This window comes from Echiichthys vipera, assembly GCF_963691815.1.
Source record: "Echiichthys vipera genome assembly, chromosome: 21".
NCBI lineage: Eukaryota > Metazoa > Chordata > Actinopteri > Perciformes > Trachinidae > Echiichthys > Echiichthys vipera.
The window spans coordinates 21527703-21547197 of NC_139846.1; the positions used below are offsets into that span (position 1 = coordinate 21527703).

Genomic DNA, 19495 nt, shown 5'->3' on the forward strand with positions numbered 1-19495 from the left:
AGAAGGTTTTGGATTGGTATTGGTATCGGCAGATACTCAAGGTTGTCGAGCCATCGCTTGTAAAGAGGGGACAGACAAGTGTTTAATGCAGTAGCTTCGAAGCTAGAGGCTGGGACTCCTTATAGGGGTTTCATATTTCAGGGGTAATGAGATGATTAAAGGAATGCTTGTTCAAATTGATCTGAGAAAGAAAAAATATTGTGGCTAACTGTTCACATCTCATGACAAAAGGTTGGCAACCGCTGGTCGCGTGTATGGGTGGGTAAAAATAAAAGCAGGCTTCTGGTGGTGTAGCACATGTGGTTCTTTTACAAGATCTGTCCACATCTGCCCTGCCTTGTCTCTTTTTTCTGGTGACAATTGCATGACCACCGTCACACCACTAGCAATCTGGTTCTCAAGAGGTAGACGAGAGGTCAGAGCTGGTTAGTGGTGGCGTCAGGCTTCAGGCTCTCCTCTGGCTCTGGCACTGGGCTTCCCACTGTGCTAATAGGCAGTGGGTCCAAACCCACAACTGATAGGAAGATGGATAAAAAGCCAAAGGAGGGATAGGAGAAGAACCGCTGGAAAACATTTATCTCAGCTCTCAACAGCCGCTCACCAAGTCAGCGTGAGAGCAATAACATGCTCCGACACCGCCACTGATCTGATCCGTGAGTCATGGTGGAGGACGGGTTCCTAGCAGAGTTAGGGAGGATGACTATTACAGTAAATTACACAACACCACCAATGTGTGCCAAAAGCAGAAAAGGCACATACGTAAATGTACATACACCCACATGTGCCCCCACAGACTACTCTTTCTCACACACTTTAGCCGAGGGCTCTGGGGCCAGGGTGGTTTGAGAACCTGCCAGGCTAATCTATATAATGGTGTATTTGCGCCTGTCATTATCCACTGAGCAGAAAGGAACTGAGAGGATCTGGCGGGGCAGAGGCTGGACAATACGGGCCTGGCCCTGGACTAATGGGAATATGCTCAGAGGTTTGTCGAGGCTCAGCGACAAGCCGGCCATTTGTGCCGGGTCGGATCGCCACCATCCAAGACACATAAGCCAAAGAGGAAAGCTTCAAATAGAGGAAATGAGCGGTAATTGCTCCCTCAAAATGCCCCCTTTAAAACCTACTTTGGTAACCTAGTAAGCAGCCGAGGCCTCAGGAAAGCCAGGGAAGAGAGGGACCTGCTTCCGAGGTAGAAGCAGAGATGCAAAAGGGCTAAAAATACAGGGAAGTGAGGGATGGTGGGGTGGTGAGATGCAGAGGAAGAGTTTGTGTCACTCACATGAGGCTGGACATCCAAAAGGCACACTTTGTTCTTGGAGAGGACGGAGCGTACCGAGTCCAGACTTGTCCCGTAGTAATTCCCTTTGTACTCGCCGTACTCGATGAACCTGAGAGGTGAGATGGAAGATGATTATCAAAGATTGCAGAGTAAGAAAACACCATTTTTGTGCCTGGATTAGAATCTAATGCAACACTAATGTCCCCGAGGAGTCACATTAGAATCTCGTCCTAATCTGGTCGACTGTGTCAGCACACTCCTGAGATTCATCTCAGAAATAATGATATATAAAAACCCTACAAATCCACGGAGACAGGAGGATTACTCGCAACCGCTGACAGATCCGAAGATAGCTTTCTCTAGCAGAACTTAAAAAACCAGACGTTTTGGCCCAGCGTGTTTTTATATAATCTCCCGTGCAACCCTTCCAATCAGTAACACCTGTTTGTTCCAGAAAAACCACAAACCTTCCCGGCTTTAATCCACCGGGATTTTTTATCCCAGCGAGCAAACAAACGCTTCTCCACCAGATAATCTTCCCCCCTTTCACACCAATCAGCTGTCATGAGAAAAAAGCCACAAGTGTATTTTTAGCTGAAAACAAGAAGGGGAAAAAAAGGCAGCGAGGAGAGTAACAACGTGGAAAGAATTTGAAGCTAATAGGACTGTGCGGTATGCTTCGGTCTGCTCATGACGAGCGTCGGACCGAATGACTGCCTCCGTGTGACTGATGCCATGTAAAAAGAAAGTTTTATGGTAATTGCTCATGTAAGAAAGTTTTACTCAGCTTTTTTTTTTTAAAGGAGGCTTAAGGCTCTAACAAACCCTATATTCGGTTATGGGAAATTCATTTAAGAGCTTACAGTAGCCTGTGTTTAAAAACTCACACCTTACAGCGTTCTGTGCTGTTTGTCGTCCGAGGTAGAAGGTATATAGATTACAGCGAAGCATGCCAGTGGAGGTTTGGATATATTGAGTGTATGAATTGTCGCCACTTTGACACAGAACAGGGCTTCCCTTGGGAAAGTTGTTTGCGCTAAACACACGCTGTTGCGGACCCTCTTATTTCTGCATTGTTCCTGCTGCATGCGATGAGGCATAACGCAAACAAGTTCATCTCACTCCTCATCTACTTTGCTGCCTTATAATTTCAGCGCGGAGTGTCCCACGCATCCGCCCCACATCACAGCACTGTCACTCACCCCTCCGACTCCCTGGAAAACATTGCATGCCTCGACCTTCACCACAACATGGCCTAAATATACAGCCCCCCCCTTTCCCTTCTTCTCACTGCATGCTCTGACACTCTATATGCCCTCACCACCACAGGCTTCCCTCTGTGTCATATGTTATGTATGTGTGTGTTTGCATGCGTAAATGTTTCGCGTGTGCGCCCCTGCTGTATAGCTTTTCTCCCCTTCCAGCTTATGTGAGACCGGCAGAAAGGCATCAATCATTCTTATGACTATTACAACTTGCATTTCAATTTGTCGGCCGCAAATGTCAAGGCGGGCCGCGGTGTGGCTGCATTCACGGAGAGCGCCTAAGGAAAGGAGGAAGCAGAGACAGGAGACCTTGGGGCCACTGTCTGGAGCTGTTACCAACACAGGACCCGGCCCTGTCAACACCGGCTCACACTCAGTTACAGAGACACACAGACGACAGCAGGGAGGCCGTGTTTGAACAGTGGCAGCAAGTACTGGACCAGTCAGGCGGACGCACTGCCTCTAGTGGTTCACAGCACGGTACAGAGGGATGCTGCTGTTTTCATTAGGGTCTCAAATCACACATAACATTTCCAACAACAACTTATTCTTTAACTGACTGAAATTAAACTTTTTTTTTTGTATTTTTAGTATTTAGTATAATATTGTTTAGTATTTATTTAGGAAAAGAAAAAAGATTTTCAGAAAATGTAATGTTAGGGAATAAAGTTGTAATATTTTGAGAGTAAAGAATTATTATGGGAGTATAATACATTATATGAATTATTATTATTACTATTATTTCAACATTAATCACCTTATGATCATAGAGTTTAGGATATTTAACTGAAATGATATAATATGGATATATATATGTGTATGATATGATATAGATATGAAGATATAGATATGAATATAGATATGATGTGATGTATGAGTGTTTGTAAGCAGCGGGGACACAGCGGGGACTTGGTGGAGGACAGCTGAGCCAAAGAGCGCAGAGATCCACACGCTCAAGAAATCAGAAAAAGATTAAGACATTTTTCTGTGAATGGAGCTGCAACGATTAGTTGATTAATCGATTAGTTGTCGAATATTAAATTCATTCATTTTTAAGACAAATCATTTTCAGATTCCAGCTTTTCTTTCCTCCTCTATGAGAGTTAAGTGAACACTGTATATTTTGAGTTATGGACAAAACAAGACATTTTACGACGTCATCTTTCATCACACTGAATGTCATTTGTCAAATTGATCTTTCGCTTTCTAATCGATTAATCAGGAAAACAATCAACAGATTAATGGACCATGAAATAATTGTTACTTGCAGCCCCACTTTTCAAGAACAACCCTTTACTCTTCTTCTTCTTCTTCTTCTTCTTCTTCTTTTTTCTTTTTAATCCATAGTATGAAATAGTTGGAGTTAATTAATTATTATTAGTATTTAAAGAAAAGCATTTGTGACTCCTAAAAGTCTTCCTTTGTTTTGAAAAGTAGGATTATAGTACAGTATTTAGCACTTTTATTGCAATCTGTTACAGTTCAATCAATGATATTTCAGTACAGAAAACCGATGGATAGAAATGATCTAATGATGAATGATCTTTTTCAGGTGTTTCAATCTGAGATGAAAAACTGCTTATTGGTATAACGGATATATTTGCAGTATGGGGAAATAACCAGTGCATATGGTAAATTGGTCTAAATTGGAAACGTATTGCTCATTAAAGTTGTAACTATTGACATCATGAATATCTGTAGACCATGTCCACTGTAAGAAAGTTACAATCTGAAAGTCTAACAGTTTTCTGGGCCGGTCATTAGTATTTTACGTGACTTATCCCGTGTACGGTTGTGCCTACTTGTTATTGTGGATATCCGTCTCAAAGAGATGCTTGGAGATGAAGTGGTACTCCACGCCGTCGCTCTCCTGGTTCTTCTTGGCCCGACTCGTGTCTGAGAGAGAGGAGAAGAGAAAGAGCAATTACGTCAAACCCAGACTGTCTGACTCACTGTTGGGGCTGAAAGCATCTGAACTGAGCGCCTTATTAACATCGCTGGAAGTCTCGAACACAGCACGCAGGGCCATGCCAACCCTTGTATATATTATTGTGTAATAGCACTATAAAATACACAACCTGTACTGTAGGGCTGCAGCACTAAACTCAGACACTTAAGTGACATTCAGCAGAGGTTTACTGTGTCTTATTAAATTTGTCTCTTGTAATGTGGCTGCAGTGCCTGTAGAAACAGAAGCCGTAGCGTTAGCCGCTGGAAGGTAATTGAGTTTGGGAGCTCTCATTAACATCAAGTCTCTACATTTACTTGGCCATAAACCATAAAGGCTTGCTGTAAAATGGGCGGTGGGGGCGACACGTGGAGGGAACGTGAGCAGGCAGCGCTGGAGGATTTGTAAGGGTCGAGGGGTCGACTCACACTCAGGCTCGTTTCAAGAGTGCCTCAAAGGTCAGAGTGGAGAGCGTACGCCCCGTCAGACACTCCAACCAGCTCCAAAACAAACTATTAAACTTTTTATCACCTGCAGCCAAAACTGCCAAGCTCTGCTTCACTCTCCTCTGAGTTTTGTCAGCACGTGTTGAGGCTGTGCCCTGGTAGTGGACCAGTGCCTTTCCTTTATATGGTCCAGACTTATCTACAGGGTTCATGGAAAACCAATGGTGTGATTTATGCAATGTGTCACTTGCTTGAGAAGTAAAGACAGCCGTAAATCCAACTGTGGTGGAGAGGACACTGCTGAAGATCAACGACGTTCTGTCCTCGGCCCCAGACAACGGTAGGAAAAACACAAGGAGAAGGCCAAAACAGCCTTGTCATAAGATAACATATATTTATACCTCCCATTCAGAAATGTGTTGGACACAGCCAAACAGCCCCTCAGTAGTTAGACCGACACCATCCACTATGCGTTACTTTGGCATCTGTTTTGTGGTACAGAAAATAATTACAGCACAACAAAAGAATGTGTATCCGTTCAATCCCAAATCATGGAAAATATCAGTAAACTTGGGTTGGAATCCCAATGTTTAACCCCCTACACTAATGGCTTATTGCAATGCTCCTTGTGTTTCTGAGATGGCTGGTTTACATTTTACTGCGACAAGCAGAAGGAGAGAAAGAGAGAGAGGGAGAGAAAAAATTCTTAACCGGGGCCACAAGCCGGTGGTCTCCAAAGCTCCGGTTTTCAAATTAACAAAAAGGGGTAACGCTTTCAGGCTTAATCCGAAACAACAGCAAGTGTTAAACACATCCATGTGTCCATTGGCACCAATCAAACATTAAAAAAGAGGGAGAGGAGATACTTTCCGAGTCTCTTTCCTCTCAGAGGGAGCCAGGACGTGTGCCATACGTCTTCTATATGGGTCAGAATCAGTCTGGGCTCTATTAAACACTGCATCACAGGTCACATTTGAGAACAATTAACATGCCTCGTGGAAAAAAGCCCCACCGATGGGATTTTAATACCAGGGACATTTCAAGTGTCAGACCTCGACTGGGACACATCCATTATGCCACACGGCATGTAACAAACACAGCAATTAATATCAGCAGTCCTCATATTTCCTCAAAGTCATGTCGCAGTTTCCCTCCAAGCCTCTGATGCTAACTGCGCAATTACCTAATGCCACTGCCCTGCGTAAATGTATAAATCAGAGAGATTTATTTGTCCCAACGTGCTGGCTTTGGGACATCTCAGAAGGGCAAAAGACTAAAAAAGCTCCCAAGGATTGGAGAGCTAGTAGGTTGGATGGTGTTCAGGATTATGGCAAGCTGTCATTGGGTCCTTAAAAGGAGAAAAGGGGAGGAGGCAGCGGAGGAAAGAGACAGAAAAGAGACAGAAGGAAAGTGAGGAATAGGCTGTGAAAGAAAGGAGATAGAGTAGCTCGGTGCCAATTCATGAAGCAGGGGAATGGCATGTCGTCGGGAGGTAGAAAAACACAGTTTTCTCCATCATTCGGAGCTTGTCAGGCAGACTGTGAAAAGCTGACAATTACACAGGAGGAGAAACAACTGCCCGGGCCTAGAGGAGTGCCCTTGGTGTGTGTGTGTGTGTGTGTGTGTGTGTGTGTGTGTGTGTGTGTGTGTGTGTGTGTGTGTGTGTGTGTGTGTGTGTGTGTGTGTGTGTGTGTGTCAGGCTGGACCTTCATCGCTCAAACAGCACAAGCACCCTCACACACTGTGGAAACTGAACTGAACCATGCTCAATTGTGCAGTTTTTTTTTTATTTAGATGCCTTTATTGTTGATTTCTCACCAGTACTCTGTTACAGTCAGTCCCGACATACATCGATGCGTTGTAGCAGCGTAGCGTTGTAGCAGGGTTCAAATAATCGTCTGTTGAATTGTGGGTGGTGACGCCTGCGCACTGCGCTTGTGTTGTATCATCACGTCTGTTGGGTTCGATCTAGAATCTACAGAACTGGACCTGGCATCTTCTGTGCTTGCTATTCTCTGAGAACGTGTTTCCAATGAGTTTGTCTCCCTGGACAGACGGACAAGAGACGTCTTGGGCGCAAATGGATCGAGGACTGAAAGGACGGAAGCACCTTATCCCAGTGACAACACAGCTGAAGTGTCAGTTATTCAATGTTTGAGGAGGGTCTTCCTCCAGAGAACAACTGTTTATTTTGTCTCTCAAAGCATATTGATGTGTACCGTAAGAAACAGCGGTTATACGGAGAGCTCGCTTACTGCAAGAAATGTTTGCAGAATTTGGAAGTAAAGCTTTTTGCTCGGGTCTTCTGGTGCCCCCGCGGTTAAGAAGCATACAACGTCACTGGTCTAATTCCTATCATGGACCATCCCTGCATGTGTGCCTCCTCTCTCTGCTCTGTTTCCTGTGTGTACAAAAGCAAAATGCCAAAAAAATGTATTTCTACATCAATATTTAAACTTTTTCTGTAGTAAAAAAGGGTCAGATCGAACTACAACATTTGTTTGTTCACTAGATCTTCTTATATCCTACCCTTATTAAGATCAAATAGAGAAAAAGAATGAAAAATGAAAAAGAAAATAAAATGGCAATATTTGGTTTGAGACCCACTCTGTATTATTTTAAAGTACCTAAAAACATTGTGTGAGTTATACAACTTAATTTAAAGTATATTATACGTGCTGTGCAGTTCTCTGCTGTCCCACAGTGCACCTGGCTTTCATGTGAGCTGGTGTGAATGCTGCGTGTTGAAAAGTTATTTGCCAATGAAAAGCAGATCTAAAACCATGGCCTGGTAAAAGGCTTCTGATGGACACAATGTATAAAACACACACACACACACACACACACACACTCACTCACACGAGACAAACAGATACACGGGCAAATGGAATTTGCTGGCGGATGGTCCATTAATGGGTGGATTTGAGCGCGGACACATGCACATGCAGGGCTTTGGTACGTGGCGTGAACTTACGTGGGATGGTCACACTGAAGTGCTGCGGATCTGAGATCAACAGTTTCCTCTTGAGCTCATTCAAGCCAACTCCTGTGGGTCCTGCACAAACACAAACACGTCATGAATATGACAGACTGCCATGCTGTACAGTAATTCATTTAATGTGACAAAGATTTACAGGTTGTTTGTAACCAGTTCTTCTTTCACGGTCGTTTTGCAGAACAAAAACCTCCAATATAGGGACACATTAAAAGGTCAGCTGGATTTTCCAGCATATCCCCAGTGGGAAATCTTTGAGTTGGAGAGGGGGAAGGCAGGACAGATTATTGGAGTATTGACTATTGATTTCTCCATGGCTCAAAAATCTGAGCATCCCTCCAGCATTCATTAGCATTCATCTCTAACATGTGGAGATGGTAAAGCTCAATTAAACCGAGCACAGTAATACCGTTCTGATTTTGGAACAGAAATATGGCAGAGCCTTGTTTACACTGGTTTGGGTTTTGGTGGAAGTCACTGAATCAATATCCAAATGTTCTCTCCACTTCTACAGCTTTCCCTCCTGTCTCTTTTTCTACTCTCTGTCTCTCTGAAGGCCATTCCAGTATTTTGGTGGTTGTTACATGGGTGCTACATCATCTTAATTTGAACCGACTGGCATCAGTGTCTTCAACGAACTGGACAAGAAACTTTTGGAGTAACAAGTGCATGGCTCTGCATTTCAGTGTTTTACCGCAGCTCTGCAGCGTGTGGACAGTTAGAGACGGCGCTTGATCTGGGCTGGAGATTCCTCGCATGCCTGACGTTCTGGGCAGGCACTACAATCGCATCAAACCCTGTTGGAAATTCGTTTCTCCAGGCAAATGTGTTTAGCAGGCCGCTCCTCTAAAACAAATGGACAATGAGTTCACTCAGCGATGCGGATTAGGTGGAAAGAGAAAGAGGGAGAAGGAGAGAGAGAAAAACATGTTGAAAAAGACCAGCTCTGTATTTCTGAGAGAAAGAGTGCTCCTGTTTCCTCTCGTGCTATCTGCGCTGGTCCTCTACGTTTCATCTGGTGTGAAGCGTGATCCACAACCTGATAAAAAGGTGCGGACAACAAGGCTCTTTTAAGCATAAGCTCCGAACACTGACAGCCTTCAGACAAATTCACACCCCATGCTTTCCCTTTACTTCTGCACCCAGTAACACATGGTTTGGGTCCAATTGTGCGACCACTGTAAGTGATAAAAGCTGTTTCCTCAGCGTGCGCACACTGCGAATTCAAAAAGAGACAAAAGAAAATAGAAAAAATAAAAATAAAAAATAGAGAATAATACCCCGACCCTCTTTGGAGCGACGGCGTGAGGCATTCTGTGGTTACCGTCTCTCATAAGCAAGCACATGGCCAAGCGAAGACAGCAATCAATCTTAGCTGGGGAGAGGGAGTTTTTCAGTGAGGAAAAAAAAAGCCAGAGTACCTGGGGGTTGAGAGCTTGGGTGATTTATTAAGATGAGGAAATGGAGTTCATTTTGAATTTGTTTCGGGAGCACGGGAGGAATGTGCCGGTGCTGTTTGAACAAGGCTGTGGACCAATGTTGTTGTAGGTGCTGAAGGTGGCAGAGCGTGGTAAAAGAGGCTCCTTTATGAGCCCTATCACAGCGGCACAGACAGTCCTTCCGGCCGGGCCACAAACAAACATCCACACGGGCTTGTTTGCTTGAGTCTCAGCGTGGATATCGGGGCCCGGGCACGAGGGGACCAACAGAGCCAATTCTGCTACCCTTGGTATGACGGCCCCACTTCTACACGCTTGTAAAACCATTTTCACCTTGTACATCGCTCCCTTGCTCGCCACCAGTGATATCGAGGATGCATGGCAGCAGGCCTTCATCAGATTACCTAAGATGGCGATTAAAGTTCATTCCAGCTGTACCACCGCCTGCCAAGGGGGCCCAACAGGCCCACCACCAACTCTTTTACAAGCAGAAGCTGTGCCCTGTGGTCCTGTTCCACCGTCTGACCTTAGACATGCCACCTTTTTGTCCATTGTTTGTCTTTAACAATGCCCCAATACAACAGCAACAACATAAATCTGAACGCCACAATAAAATAAGGCATAACTCTTACACATTTTCTGGACTAGGCTTCTGTATTTACATTGTGTTTATGTGTTTTTCTCTGCCTCCATTTGTCTCTCTCGATGGCCCTCTTGCAGCGCTTCTGGCCTTTCAGATTGCTGTGCCAGTAAAAGTGTCCGGTTTCATTACCGCACTCATTAGAGAGAAGTTGCTTTTAATATCGTGAGCTTAATAACTTCCAGGCCAAGCGTGCAGCACATTGCATGCAGTTTGTGCTGAGAGGCCGAGGTCGGGCCCGACGAGGCCCGTCTCTGGGGCCCAGAGCCTCAACCCAGGCTCAAACCTCCCAGCCTGCCTCACATCCAGAGCGGCGTATATGACAGTACTATTACAATGCTGGCTCTGCTGCTACCACGTTTAAAGTATGACAGCGGTGCAACGTGGTAACCACAGATCATTTACAATGCACTGCTACTACATTTCCACCCGGAGTTGAAACAGAGTTCTGATTTTATATATTTGGATACCACATAAACATTCACTTAGGCATTGGTGTATATGATATATGTTAGTGCTGAACCCCAAACGTAAGGCTTTCAATTCATCAAAATTTTTACTGTAAGTTCAGAGTGTCACGTTACAAGGAAATGTGGAAATCAGCACACCATTTTGTCAGGTTAAATAATCAGATTTCTTTCAAAACCACCCGTGGTTTAGTCAAACTATGCATGCAGTATGTAAAAATCTATTTTTATTGGCTGTCTGATTTCAAATGTAGACGGATGCAGATAAGCATCTTGATTTGTCTTTGAAACGGATCTCAGACTCGAGACTTCGAGAGGTGGGCAGCAGGTCATTCATTAGTGGGTACTGAGGACCCGTGCGTCCACATTAATAAAGAACCGCCTCTAGGCATTCCTGAAAAGCGTTGCAAGAGGGGGACATTTGATATAAAAAGTAATGGGGTGGGTGGGGGGGGGGGGGGGGGGGGTTGTGTTGGAGCCGAGCGGAAAAAGTGCAGGGCTGAGGTCATGTCGGGAAAGGAGGGTTGTGTCTCGTCTGAAACTCCTACAATAATGCAGACTTTAATTCTTCTTCTTTTGAATATTACATTGATTGTTCTCTAAACCATTTTCTCCCACTCATTGTTTGGGTTCTTCACATTTTAAATGCTGTAGATGGGCCGTAGTAAGAGCTTTAATCGTGATGTCAAGATTTGGAAAGTTGTCTTTTTTCTAGCAGAAGAGTAAAGAAAGGATAACATAGTGTGTTCATCTGCTCTAACTGTCATTAGCATGTCCAGCTAACAAGCCTTAGACTTCCAGAGCCAAGCAACATGTTTCAGCTAACAGTGGTGTTATGTTGGGTTAAAGATTTTACAGTAAAGTAAAGATAGCAGCTCCGTTCTATAAAGTCCCTTTCACACATGCACTACAACCCGGAAATTATAGAGCAGTTCATTGTCCAGAGAATTCAAACTGAGCATGTTGATGACATTATGTAACTCGCTGACACAGAAGAAGACATCCAAGGGTAAGGAAGAAGTGTGTTTTACATGAAAACGCCAACGAGAATGTCGAAGTGGAGAGACGATGAGATTCAGAACTTCTGTTGGTAAAGGAGCTAAAATTGTCAAACGAAGTCAAGGAACAGCAAGAGACTTGGTTGTTTATGACACAATTACGAACCATCTACGTGGTGTGATCTGCATCTCATTCTCCTTCACGCTCTACACAGCCATCACCCCTCACCTAACTGTGTGGACAATGTCTGGACCTCATTCGTCAGACATTGTGTGGAGTTCATTTGAGAAAAGGTCATGAGTAAATATGAAAATGATATATGTTAAAGTGCGTTACATAGAATGAAATGACTTAGCTTTAGCCTCAGTCTTTTAACATTAAATGATATGTAGCCACCAAGTTCATATTTAAGACCCCTTTGGCAGGGTTGCTGTTTTAATATGAGTTAAGTGGAAACGTCACTAGGTCAGGCAGATGCACCATTTTAAAGCAATGGTAAGCTAACATTAGCTTAATTAGCTAGCTAAAGATGCAGAAATTTCATCTTACACAATCGACAGTCTCGTTCTACGATTGAGACGCCTGCTTTTGTCTGTCTCTGTCTGAAATCAAGGACCCGTTGATTCAAAAGTTACTGAAAACTTCATCATCATCATCATCATTGTAAACTGCATATGTTCTGTGACTGGTCAATTGCTGGGACGAAAAATGAAAATGGACAGAGTGCAGGTTTAAGGTGGGGGCTGTTGCGTGTTGAATTTTTAAACTAATCAACTTGCTTTAATTGATTAAATGAACCGTGCTGAAAACAAAAACCCTTTCACTGAAATATAAAGTGTCCGGCCCCTGAACAGAAAAAGGAAAGAGCAGTTACAGAGAAAAGTTGGAGGGAAAAGAGTTCGAATAAGAGAAATCAAGAGACTCCGGGGAGAGGAAGAAGGAGAGAGGGAGGCAGAGAAACATAAAGCAGGTCTCTCCTTGGCCCCTTCGCTTCGTTACGTGTGAAATTGTCCATAGGTTGTCCTCCAAATTATGGACGTTAATTGCAAATATTTACATTAGCATGACAGTTGGGAGAGGTTCAGCATCCTCTGTTTAAGTCTATGACATGCTGGCAGGAAAATGGGTTTGCTAATTAGCAACGCGCCTGATGAAGTCCATGCTCTACGTGGCGTATTTAAGTGAACCAAGGCCTGGTCAATCAGGCTCGGAGCACAGGTCTGCAGAGAGCATGCGTGAGAAAAAGGAAAGAAGAGAAAGAGACCTTGTTGCCAGCGGTGTTCACTTCTAGATTAACCTTACAAATGTTTAAAAACCTGCTGTCAGAATGTGAAAGGAAAGATGAAGAGTGGAAGAGACTTCTGAGTGCATCTCTCCTGAAAATAGATTGAAAGGAATCAAACTGAAAATGTGGGGAATGTTTTGTTCCATCTGCGTCTGGGACATTCTTGTCATTTTTTGTCACGAGTAACAAACCTAAAAAAGGAAAATGTGGAATTGATCACTACTGGTACAGTTGGTGCTGAGAAAGATTTAGATCTCTACTGTTGCACCTGGCTTAGCATATTGTTCCACCATTCACTGGCAACGCTCGTCTTCAAACCGCGGATACAGAACGAGAAGCCGCTAAATTCATTTCAAGACCTTGGCACGTTATAAAGTTCTTTGGAAGGCTTTGTAACAGCCGCTCCTCGAGGCAAGTGTTAACAATTCCATCGGCTCGAAAAAATTTAAAGGACATTGAGAGAGAAGTACCGTAAATGAAAGTACTAAATGTGACTGATTAATAAGAAGTCTGCTCTGTCGATTGCTAAAAGTCTAAATTAAGAAGGCCGAGGATGACTGTGGGGGGGTGCCCGCATTGGGAAGCTCAATTCTGGGTCGTGAGAGGACAAGGTCGGGCCACCTGGGAGCTCTGAGTCACAGTCGTTTCTGTCATCTGTATGTGTCACCATGCTAGGAAGTACGGATTGTTATTAAAAATCTATGGTGCCAAGTTTAACAGCATTAGAGCCCCCCCAACCCCCTTAAACGCAATAACAAAGTGTGAGGTAAGCCGTGACATCAGAGCTGCAACAGGCTTTCTACTCACCTACTAGCACCACCAGCCTGTGCTTAGCTCCGCTCTGCCTGCGGTACGGGGTGACCTCCTCGTACGTGGGCACGTCAGCCATGTCGTACATTTCACTCTTCTTACACTCGTACATGGACTTGTTGGTCTTCTTGTCTTTCCTGCTCAGTCGGAAGCTTCTCCTGAACCCAGCTGGAGGTCAGGATGAAAAGGGAGAGGAAGGGAAAGGAGACAGAGAGAGACACATTAATCTAAAATATACTGTTTGTGTCAGTATGTGTGTCTGTGAGGGTTTCTAAATTCAGACACAACTGTATGTAGCCCACAGCTGTGCGATTCGATTTATGGTGGTTCCAGCGTCTTGGCAAACACCTCCTCAGCTCGATGTCCAATACCTCATATTGTATTGTGCAGCTCGGTTTTATGACAGCTATCTTTGCTGTAGGTGAAAGAAGAACAGCGTAACTCGGCCAAACAGTATCCTTGGATTTCACACTCAAACACTTTATTCACATTTTCCCCTGGTGACATTGTGGATTTTAATTTTCTTCTTCTCTGCATCGACATATCTCGTGGATACTGATGTTTTAATGCGTTTGCATTTGCGAAAGCTATATATAACACCGTTGGATGTTTTCTATGTTCCCTCTTTAATCGCGGTAGGAATGACTCATCCTTGTGTTTTTATACAGTATGTCTTGAATTTTGCGGAGTCTCAAGCCAGATTTCTGTGAGGAGTAAACTAGCTGTTCTTCGTGTAATTGGCTGCTACAGTATGTGAATTTACGGCTTGTTGGTCGATGATTGTTCACATAACTGTCAGGCTATGATTTTCGATTCATTCACATTGCAATTTTAGATAGTGGTAAGGTACGTGTGTTTCTATAGCTGCGCTTCCACCAAGAAGTTCCTGGTATTTTCTTCATCCCAGGACTACTTTTCCAGAAACTCTAAAGCTCCGTCAGCCTGTAGTTATCTGTGTTTCCATAGTGGTCTAAGGCCCTATGGAGGGACGAGGTAAACGCACTGCGTAGCCTGCAATTCAGTGTGCCTGCTTGCCTATTTCATTGTGAAAAAATGTTAGGTTTTGTCTCACTGCGATGACATTTACTGCTGCATAGTATTAACTGCTGCACGTTGGATGTGCGTAGGCTAATGAATGAAATTCAGGAGGAAAATTATACAAAGAGCTTCTGTCTCCACAGCCGATCATCTGTTGAATGTTTGATGGTTATTTATTTGTGCTTTCGAACGTAACCACCGTGACCACCACTGGCTTTCTCGTTCACAGCTCCATGCCGCTCTCGCTCTCTCCCTCTTCTCGTCTAAGCTTGTGGCTCCACACAGTAGTTTCTGCAGCCTGTAGTTCAGTGTGATGTATCCTTCTTTTTCTCTGTCTTTTTTAAGCTTAATTTTACTTTTAATGTTATCAAACAACTATAAATGTTCTTCCCTGTTCCTAAAATTATCGTAGATTGATTCTTGAGTTTTCCCTTGTTTTATGAATGAAGTGAGCAGACGTGCCATATGTGTTTGACCCATCAGCGATTGTCATCCCTGCAAACCCCACCCTGAATGCTCATGAAGCGCTACCCAAGCAGGTGCTTTTTGGGGGGTAAAATGGAAATATCCCTGGATATTAATTTAGACCGTAGTCCCTGTGGTTGAAACCTAATGAGTTCCTGAAAAGGTTCCTAGTCCCTGGGAAAAGTTCCTGTGGTTTAAAAAGGCCTTATGTATGTGTGTATCGTATAGTGTTCTTGGCTGGCTGCAAAGGAACGGTTGCCCCGCGTGTACGGGTAGCTTTACATCAGCCGTCATCTCTGATTGGTTTATGGTGTGCGCCGTATCCTTGGACTGCCGTCACAAAGGCTTCTAACATACCGATCCAAGAGTGTGCATGCCTTGATCTGATAATCTACGACAGAATCATATGAGACATTTACCCCTAATATGAGTACTATGGTTTCAGATGACAGATGTTGGTCGAACCTGAAAAGAGAGTTAAATCTCCAGAACCCAGGATGTATTATATCCTATTTATGCTTAAAGCCAAGGGTCGTTTTCTGCCTTCTCTTTCATTATTGCAGTTTTTATCAGCGATGAACCCAAAAATATGATGCAATACTAAGGCAGCATGAAAATAATAAATGGAGAGAAGAATCGGGAGTTGACACAGGTCCTGATACCCGCCCCCTTAATATTTTCCACAACATTTCAAACCACTGAGGGGCTGTGCAGACATGCAGCAAAGAGTGAGAGTCTGCATTCTTCTCCGCTTGTTCTTTTCAAAACAGCCCCTTAATAAGGGATGGAGCTGCGGACCTATGCTGAGTTACAAATGAAACACACTGTAATTCACTGGAGCAGAATAATAATGTTTTTGCATGAGCTTGTGTATACATATACTGTAAGTGTACACATGCGCCTGAGTGCCGAATATAGTGTTACATTGAACATTTACGTAGGGCAGACTTTGTTCCACTGTGGGCAGGTTGTGGCTTACGGTGCCTGTGCCATTTCTCCTGTGGTTTATCTACTCATTCAGCACCCTCACCCCCCCACCCCCACCAAGGGAGTATTAGCCCATGCCACACAGTGGAAAACATACACCGCTCATCTGCATTTCTCCTGAAAAGACATCAAACTGTAACCAATATCCAAAAGGGTTGACATCATTACAATAAACATTAAAAGTATAATGTTAATGATATCCTATTGAAAGCGAACAGTCAATTTTCTGGAAGTTCAAACCCCAAAAAGCCACTTTGGTCAGTCATTTATCACAATGTAAACACTACTGACCAATTAGGCTTTAAGTAATACTATGATAGTCATTCATTATTTCCGTCAAAGCAGGACAAACTGCCATCTCATTGGCTCAAGGGCACTCTCCTCTACTTTCCACAGGGTAGGCAGGTGCACAGGGTTTCATTACAAGGCTCAACAGTTATAAATCCTCGTCTCTCGGCTGAGGGGGGCCCATAGTAATCTAGTGCCCCCTCAAGATCACTTAAACCTCTCTAGACAGCTCCATCCACATAATGATGGTGAATTCTCTCACCCTCCCCTCTAGCACCGCCTAAGGGTTAATAAATCCAAGCGCCATGCAGCAAGCGCAGCTCCCCATCCCTCACCAAAACCTCCCAACAGCCATCTGATCTTTAGCCCTGACAGAGACTGGATTAGACAGAGGGGATGGAAATTAATTTGATCCAGAATTAAGGAATGATTCAAGTCCTGTTCAGATGCAGACAGCCTGCCTGTATGTCATGAAAAGCCTCGGGTATGTTGGAACACCAACATGTTTGTCACAGGAGGATCCAAGCATAAGGCTTAGTAGTAGAAAAGGAATGCATGATATGTGTGGCACTGGGATCCAATACCTCTTTTAATAGTTGACAGGTCAACTCAAATTTGTTGACAACAGATCTGTTTTGAATTTCCATGAAATCAAAGCTGCATGGTGTCCTGGTCTGCAAAAGTTGTGTGTCTTGGGGTATGGAGTTTAAGTTTCCTTACTTAAATCCCACACACACATGCACCTCCTAATGATGTGCACCAGGCTGTGACTGGGTAATTGCCAGAACTGCAACTGAAAACTCGCATACAGGCACACGCAGACGCACACACACAGTCACACACATACACAAACAGACAGACAGACACACACACACACACACACACGTCTCTCACGCTCAAACACATACACAAAGACACACACACGTCTCTCACAAACACACGGACACTTTGATCCAAAGTCCTTTCAGTAAAACGGCAACACAAAAAAGTGGAGGAAAAAAAGACGGACATATTTAACGTAGTGTAAACACGAGCTGTGACTACACACACTCACATGCATATGCACACAATTGCATGGAAGTCGCCAGCAGTCCTGCAAGCCCATTTTCCAGTGTGATAATATCTAACAGCCACTTAGGAAATTCACCATGTGCGTCTAGAAAAGCGCCCCAAGGCCTCTGCAAACTGTGAATGCAAACTGCCCACTCGGACATTAACATCCTGTGCACTGCTACAAACCCGCACCTGAAAAATAAATAGCTACAACTGCAGAAAGAAGAAAGAAAAGTGCCGTAAGACAAAAAAAAAAACTATAGATGACTCAAAAAGACTCAAGTCGTGCACGTCAACGGGCGTCTGAAAGAGGAGAAGCCTGAGAACAATACAAGCATCAGGTCTTCCAGACATAATGCGTAGGCGATCAGCGACATGACAACACAGAAAAGAATAAAAAATGACATTTTCCTTCCCAATCAAGCTTCATTTTGTGCAGAAAATGAGAGAGAAAATGTGCAGTGAAGCTAAGAGGAAAAGGCTCATAGTGAAACCACCTGTTGTGACGCCCCAATGCCGTGAGGGCCGCCGTCTAAGGCCCGTGGCCTAACTACAGGAGACCGTGCTGACAGCTCCAGTTCCATCCTGGATCTCTAGGCAGGGGCCCTTCTCTCCTCTGGACTTACGGAGACGACATCTATGGAATTAACCATGCATGGCAGCTGGGGATTAAGTGAGAATTATGCTTGTGGCTCGATGCCGCACGCTGCGGTTTAGCGCTGTAACACTTAGTCCCGTTCGTGGGCACCAAATGTGGGAAGCATTACCGGCTCACTCGGCCCCTATATGCGTGCCCATTACTGACTTGGTTGGAAGGGATGAGGAAGGCTCATGGTAGGCAGCTAGGGAGGTGGAGTACGCTTTCCACACTGTCAGCCATTATTAGCCCAATAGTGAATAAAAGAAGAAGAGTGTTGCTGCTCATAATGACAAAAATACAAAAGCCTGTGGTAGACAGAAGGACTGCTCTGTTTGATTTATCACCAATTTGCTTTGCTTGCATAATACAAGGAAGCACGCTAGACTGTCGAGGCAATTTTATAAAGACAGAAGTTGAGCTACGTCACTGTGGGCCAACATTATATACTGGTAAATCTCTCCAGAGGTTTTAAGAAGGTCTTGAGGAGAAGAGAGGAATCAGGAGGGGAAAGCAGAGGAATCAGAAGAGAAGAAGAAAGGAAACAGAGGAATAGAGGAGAATGCTGAAAGGACAGCAAGTGAAAAGAAGGAAGGGGACATATCCAGACAGACAGGCGTGTGTCCTTCAAATGCTCCCTCCACACAACTGTTAACAGGCATCTGTGAAAATGATTATGGTATAGTAGTAAAGTGGGCTCCGTGGCTGATCTTAGAATATTTGATTGTATCAAATGTCCAACTATTTCTAAACGGTGTATACATACAATACCGATCCAACCTCTGGACTTCAGGGAAGTTTCAGTCAACTTTCAGCCAAGTCGATGTACTTCACTCCTCTAATAATAAACGTAATGAAAGCAATGGGTCGTTGGTGTGACATTTGAAATACGTACGTGTAGCAGGCCACGGTGGTGAACTCATTAGAGTGTTATCTGGGGAGAACACAGTCTGGGAGTAGTTTCCACGGCCCCCGCACTAAGCATTTGGAAAGTGGTACCCAACCCAAGTGTTACAGGCTTATACAGTGGAATAGCGCTCTAGACCTTTGGCTGCGAGAGGTCCATTTGTGTCTAGTGCTATTTGTTTTTCCCCTCCGTCTTATCCCACAGCTCTTTGGGTTCAGGAATGTCTCGTCTTAAAACGATGCCTGATGCCTTATGTGTTGGCAAAAAAAACCCCCCAAAAACAACAACACGCACACACAAGTACTTCTGCTTCTACTGGAGTCCTTGAAGCCACTATCAACATGCCAGAATGAGCCTCTGAGTGCCAAAAGTAATGAGGCTAAATGCCTGCTTTCCTGTTTGTCTCATCAGTCTGATGTTCAGACGGGGAAGATGCTCTGCAACAATAACCACAGTCCAGGAAGTTGCATATACCTGCTCCAGTTGTATCCGATGTGGATATCCAGTGTTGAACATAAAAATGCGTATCATTTCAGTCATATAA

At 44.1% G+C, this 19495-nt stretch overlaps 1 protein-coding gene across 2 annotated transcripts in view; it reads right to left on the minus strand.

The window, feature by feature from the left end:
- mpp7a (MAGUK p55 scaffold protein 7a) overlaps positions 1 to 19495 on the minus strand; it is a 140581-nt gene that overhangs the window by 11540 nt on the left and 109546 nt on the right. For both annotated transcript variants that reach the window (XM_083935789.1, XM_083935790.1), the window contains exons 12-15: positions 13574 to 13744; positions 7916 to 7996; positions 4350 to 4443; positions 1283 to 1391 (exon numbers count right to left, since the gene is read on the minus strand). In XM_083935789.1, coding sequence (XP_083791915.1) covers positions 1283 to 1391; positions 4350 to 4443; positions 7916 to 7996; positions 13574 to 13744 — 455 coding nt within the window. The remainder of the gene's footprint in view (positions 1 to 1282; positions 1392 to 4349; positions 4444 to 7915; positions 7997 to 13573; positions 13745 to 19495) is intronic.